The sequence below is a fragment of the Rhagoletis pomonella genome, unplaced genomic scaffold (assembly GCF_013731165.1).
Source record: "Rhagoletis pomonella isolate Grant_MI unplaced genomic scaffold, Rhpom_1.0 Rhpom_scaffold_00011, whole genome shotgun sequence".
NCBI classification, from domain to species: Eukaryota; Metazoa; Arthropoda; class Insecta; order Diptera; family Tephritidae; genus Rhagoletis; species Rhagoletis pomonella.
This window is the reverse complement of record NW_023458565.1, coordinates 14,958,470-14,964,130: the sequence shown is the minus strand read 5'-3', so window position 1 is coordinate 14,964,130 and position 5,661 is coordinate 14,958,470. Positions and strand designations below refer to the sequence as shown.

Sequence of the window (5,661 nt, the reverse complement as noted above, 5' to 3'; positions counted from 1 at the left end):
GCATTAAATATAACTCAAAAAGCAATAAATACACACCAAAAACCAACAGAAAGAATACCAATAAAATACGACGCAGAACATAACGGGCCATTCGTAGTATACATCGACAAAATAACGGAACATGAAAGGAAACCAATAAACGCAGTAGCAGTCACAAACACTCTAAAGAAAAATAAATTTGATGAAATTGATGATGTGATTAAGGTGGGATTTGGAAGAGTAAAGGTGATCTGCAAAAAAGCAGAGGTGGCCAACAATATTTGCAATGATATGAGTTTAAGAGACAAAGGATATGAAGCCAAAATACTACAACATTGCATTTCAAAAATAGGCATAATGTTTGATATTCCAACTGAAATTACAATGGAAGAACTGGAAGAGGAAATCAAATCTAGCATCCCGATACTAAAGTTGGTAAGAGTAGAGAGAAGAGATAAAGAGGATAAGGAGATTAGAATCCACACTAGGAGAGTAAAGGTGGTCTTTAAAGGTCAAACCATTCCGGAGCACATAATCTATGCCTATACCAGGATACAGGTCAAACCATTCGTAGTGCTGTCCCAGTGCTACAGATGCTTCAGATATAACCACTTCGCACAACACTGTAAAGAGAAATAAAAAAGATGTAATAAATGTTTTCAGTTGCACGTAGAGAATGAACCATGCAAGCAGATTGTTTGTGTGAACTGCAAACATGCACATCCACTTACAGCAAAGGACTGTCCAGCACGAGTAAAGGCGTACATTATTAAAAGAACAATGACGCTGGAAAACAGTACTTACAAAGAAGCCCACAATAAAGTCGCAAACATTTTAGGTAACAGATTTGAACTTTTGAACGGGGATGATCGTCAATTCCCACAGTTATCCTCACGTGCAGCGAACAACATAATGGATACAGGAAAACAAACTGCAGCATTTATCCATAAATTAGTACCATACTCTAAAGCATTAAAGAACAATAACCTAAATAGACAAAGAGAAGAAGCAAATGCTAGGAATACCATGCAAGAATGGAGAGAAGCTATAAAACCGATTAATTCAAATGATATTACTATAGAGCCTAGAAAAATACAAGAAACTCAGGAAACATTTAACGAATTAAGCTTAGCCATAACCAAGCATCTGACCTCAAACATAAATGACAGACTAAATCATAACACAGTAGAACTACAGAGCAACATTCGGACAGCTTTTAACAAAATTAATAATTTATTTGATAGCGCCTTGATTTTCAGCAATACAAATGTCAGCACCAATAAAAATTCTACAATTGAACATTCAAAGCTTGAAAAAGCAAGGCAATAAGGAATTATTAGAATTATGTCTGCACAATAATGAAATAGATATTGCAATTTTAGCGGAAACATGGTTAACTAATAACACAGACACTAGTATAAACAATTACTACTATGCGTCTTCAAATCGAACAGATGGATTTGGTGGTGTAGGAATATACCTCCGGAAAAATATCAAATTTTCGGTTTTTAAAGTCTCTTGCGGGATAGAAAATATAGGGATCACTACAATAAATTTAAGAAAAAATATCAATATTATAAGTGTATACTGTCCACCTAATAGTCCAACTCAAAACTTCAAAAATGAAATAGATAAGCTTTTTGTATATACAAGACAATTAAGTAATTTAACACTAATAGGAGGAGACTTGAATGCCAAAGCATCAGGATGGAGTGCTCAGGTTTCAGATGCAAGAGGCAAAATACTGGAAAATATAGCCACGGATAACAGTTTCAACTGCCTAAATGATGGAACACCTACTTTTTCTACTAATAATTCAACATCTGCAATAGACGTCACATTCATCAATCAAAACATTTCTACTACATGGAAGATATTAACAAATTAACAAATAGTAATCATAGCCCAATAATTATAACCTTATTTGATAATTTTCAAAAAAAAAATAAAGAAAAATCATGTGCTTATGAATCAAGTGCTTAAAGATATGAGTAGCTTAAAAATTGGAAATAATCTACAGCAGTTTAACAATGCAATTCAAAATAATATTCAGAAGAACACGATCAATACCAACAATACGAATAAGTATGTACCAAAACATTGGTGGACCGATGAATCTCAAAAATTATTTAGATTACGAAATGTGGCACGCAAGAAATACAATCAATATAAGACATTCCAAAATTGTGAATTACTAGCAATGGCGGAAAAAAACCTACTAGATCATATCAAGGAACAGAAAAAGAAAAACTTTTCGGAATTAATAAATGAAATATCTCAACCGAATAACATCAAGGATATATGGGCTAAAATTAAAAATCTCAAGAAGTATCAATGTGAGAAGCAAGTTAATAACTCTTGGAACAATCAGGAAAAATAAAATATCTTCAATACATCTCTAGAAACCAAATAATAAATACCGTAAATAATAACGATAGCTATAATATTCCAGAAACACCACTTGTGGAAATGAATAAAGACAACTTCCTTAACTTCTTACATACTAGAAATTTAAATTCCGCCAAAGGTACTGATCAAATATCATATCGTATGCTTTTACAACTACAGGATGAAGAGAAAGTAAAGTAATATACTAAACGATGTGTGGCAAGATGGTATTATACCGGAAGCATGGCGGGAGATTAAAATTATACCAATTCCGAAAAAGGTGATATTACTAGCATTTACAACTACAGGCCCATATGCTTGCTTTCGGTACTAGCAAAAATTATAGAGGGTATGATCAAAATCCACATTGAAAGGAATATTGAGGAACATAAAATGCTTCCTGACAGGTCATACGGCTTTCGGAAACATCGATCAACAGCGCAATGTATAAATGATCTCATAAATACAGTTGCTTTCCATAAAGGTGAAAAAATGCACGTAATGGCAGCATGTATAGATATAGAGAAAGCCTATGACTCAGTGGACGTGGATACGTTGGAGCATATACTCAGTGGAACTGAAATCGATGAAAGAGCAACGAGGTGGATTGTTTCCTTTCTAAAATGTCGTTACCTTATACTGGAGCAGCAAAAAATTGTAACAGGAAACGGATTAGCACAAGGTAGTGGACTTAGTCCTACCCTCTTTAACATCTACACAGCGAAGATCCATGAGTTAGTTGGCCGAGGGTGCGAACTCTTCCAGTTTGCCGACGATTTTTTTCTGGTATGTTATCATAGTAAAAAGGAACAAGCTCAGCAAATCCTGGAAGAAAAAATAATTCAATTTATTAATAAATGTAACAATCTACATCTAAAAATAAACCTTAATATTAATAAATGTAACAATCTACATCTAAAAATAAACCTTAATAAAAGCAAAATTATATACTTCAACCAAAGGAGCGCCCAGTTAAATATCCAAATAAATAATGTTCGTTTGGAACAAGTGCGGCACATCAAATACCTTGGGAGATATGTAAGTGTCAATAATTCATGTGCACAACATGTACAACAAATAGTAGAAAAAACAAACAAGACGTGTCGCTTCCTCAACATCATCAGTGGTTGTAAGTTCGGGATATCACCAAGCAGAGCCATCCATCTTTATAAAGCCTTTGTTCGTGCCAAAATTGATTATGCCGCTTCCACATTTGCAAATATATCAAATTCAGCTTTACAAAAATTATCGACATGCTGCAATGCCAACATCAGAAGGTGTTTAAGGTATTGGCCCAATGCACGCTTGCTTTGCTTGCTTGGCTTTGAGAACTGTCAAACAATTTTTAAAATCTACTAAAATGTATGAAAGTTGGCCTAGTGGCAGCTTTACTTCACTTCCTTCAAAGTAAAGCAAAGCAAACTAAAGTAAGCAAAGCAAGCGTGCATTGGGCCAATACCTTTAGGGTTGATAAGATCCACACCAATACATGTCATTTACCACATGGCTGCAGAGATGCCACCCAAGTATAGGTTTGAGATGGCAACAGCTAAAGAAATGATTAAGTGTATCGCATACAATCTGCCGGCCAAAAAAATGATTCTAACAGATAAAATCAACAAAAGAACTAGTTACCATACAGTTTATCAAAAATATAAATCTATTTTTTACAATATTGCCCCAATACAAAATAATACAACTTGTTCAAACAAACTATATATGGACGATACTTTTTTCAAAAATATAATCAAAAATAAAAAAGAAGCCAATCAAACAGTTATTAATAATATATATAAAGAAAAAATTAACCGTCTGGAAGCAAATCAGTTTGAAATAATATTCACAGATGGGTCAATAAAAGATAATAAAACGGGAGCTGCATATGTACATGAAAAATCTAATACAATTCAAACCTTCTGCGGTAATAGGAAAGTGGCATCTATGACTGCTGAATTAATAGCAATAGAAAAAGCCATCGAGTTTGCGATAGAGAATCAGTTTCTTAAAATAGCCATCCTTACTGATAGTTTAAGCAGTATTTTGACATTGAAAAACAATGACCCCAATAATTATATAGCGCAAAACATAATAAGAATAATAAACACATCAACAATAGACATTGTAGAAATACATCATATACCAGCCCACAGTAACATTACATCGAATGAAAAAGTAGACAAAGCGGCAAAAGCTGCAATTCATTCAGGTGATCCAATTAGAATTCCGTGGACTATCAAAGATGCTATAAAGGAAATAGAGCACCAAATACGTGAAGAATGGAAACAAGATTACCAAGGAAAAATTATAAACAAGGGACGGGATTATGGGCACATGTATCCGGAATTATTGAAGAAGCCTTGGTTCCACAAAAAAGACACCCGAATGCAACCAGAAGAAATAAAACAATTCAATAGAATTATGTCCAACCATACATTTTGTAAAGAAACTTTAGCCAGAATGAATATTTTCACTGACGACAAATGCGAAACATGTAATACGACGGAAAATTCAAACCACTTAATTTTTCATTGCAACAAATATTCACATTCAAGAAACCAATATCCATTATTAAGAAATAATGCATCATTTATCGATTTTCATCGAAACGCTACTACTAATGAATACATTACCATCACTAAATTTCTGAACGAGATCCAAATGAATTTGTAAAACGCAAGGTGTATAAAACAAGGTGGTGTTGGGGCGACAGCTGAGTTTTTCGCCGTGGAGGCCATTACTTCAAAACGATGTGTTTGTTGTAACTCATACCAATGACAGTATGGACATCAGCGTATAATTTGTAAGTGTAATTTTTTACTTATATACGGCCAACACCACCTTGTTAAATACGCCTTGGTAAAACGGGTAGTAAAAACTTTTAAACCACAACTATAATTGGCGATGGCGTTGTAGCTCTTGAGCTGGCCAAATTAGTCTTCTTTCCTTATATTTGTATATAAGCACGGAAGCAACGTTAAATTATAAAAAAAAAAAAACGGAATAATTAAAGAAAAACGTTGATAAAAATGGGTGATCAAGTATTTATTAAAATGCGAATATATTAAATAGAACAGATATTTTTTATATTATACTTTTTCAGCCTCCAAAAATGCCTATGCCACCTGGCGCGGGGCCCATGCAGGGCAGTCCGCCACCACCATTGCTTGGCATGCGGCCACCACCAGGTTTGTTACCGGGACCACCGGCTCCGCCAATGTTTCCCCCCGGGCTGAGTATGAATCCACACCAACAATTGCAACAAATGCCGCCACCTCCCCAACAAATGCAACCGCC

The 5,661-nt window shown here is 34.5% G+C and overlaps 4 protein-coding genes and 1 long non-coding RNA gene across 5 annotated transcripts in view; 4 read left to right on the top strand and 1 right to left on the bottom strand.

The window, feature by feature from the left end:
• LOC118746680 overlaps positions 1–1,950 on the top strand; it is a 2,334-nt gene extending 384 nt beyond the window's left edge. The window contains exon 2 of the mRNA XM_036480562.1: positions 8–1,950. Within this exon, the coding sequence (XP_036336455.1) occupies positions 8–618 (611 nt within the window). The 3' untranslated portion in view covers positions 619–1,950. The remainder of the gene's footprint in view (positions 1–7) is intronic.
• The window catches only part of LOC118746683, a 4,133-nt gene extending 485 nt beyond the window's left edge, over positions 1–3,648 (bottom strand). Inside the window, exons 1-3 of the long non-coding RNA XR_004993870.1 lie at positions 3,463–3,648; positions 3,319–3,393; positions 3,001–3,192 (exon numbers count right to left, since the gene is read on the bottom strand). This is a non-coding gene — a long non-coding RNA (uncharacterized LOC118746683). The remainder of the gene's footprint in view (positions 1–3,000; positions 3,193–3,318; positions 3,394–3,462) is intronic.
• Positions 1–5,661, top strand: part of LOC118746679 (bifunctional peptidase and arginyl-hydroxylase JMJD5-like) — a gene marked incomplete at its 5' end in the record, with an annotated part of 146,810 nt that overhangs the window by 109,207 nt on the left and 31,942 nt on the right.
• On the top strand, positions 3,570–5,363 carry LOC118746678. The gene is made up of 3 exons (XM_036480560.1): positions 3,570–3,647; positions 3,828–5,033; positions 5,224–5,363. Exons 2-3 carry the CDS (start codon positions 3,871–3,873, stop codon positions 5,225–5,227), a joined length of 1,167 nt encoding a protein of 388 aa, XP_036336453.1. The 5' UTR covers positions 3,570–3,647; positions 3,828–3,870; the 3' UTR covers positions 5,228–5,363.
• LOC118746677 (splicing factor 3B subunit 2-like) overlaps positions 5,315–5,661 on the top strand; it is a 3,647-nt gene continuing 3,300 nt past the window's right edge. Inside the window, exons 1-2 of the mRNA XM_036480559.1 lie at positions 5,315–5,405; positions 5,468–5,652. Of these exons, the coding sequence (XP_036336452.1) occupies positions 5,394–5,405; positions 5,468–5,652 (197 nt within the window). The 5' untranslated portion in view covers positions 5,315–5,393. The remainder of the gene's footprint in view (positions 5,406–5,467; positions 5,653–5,661) is intronic.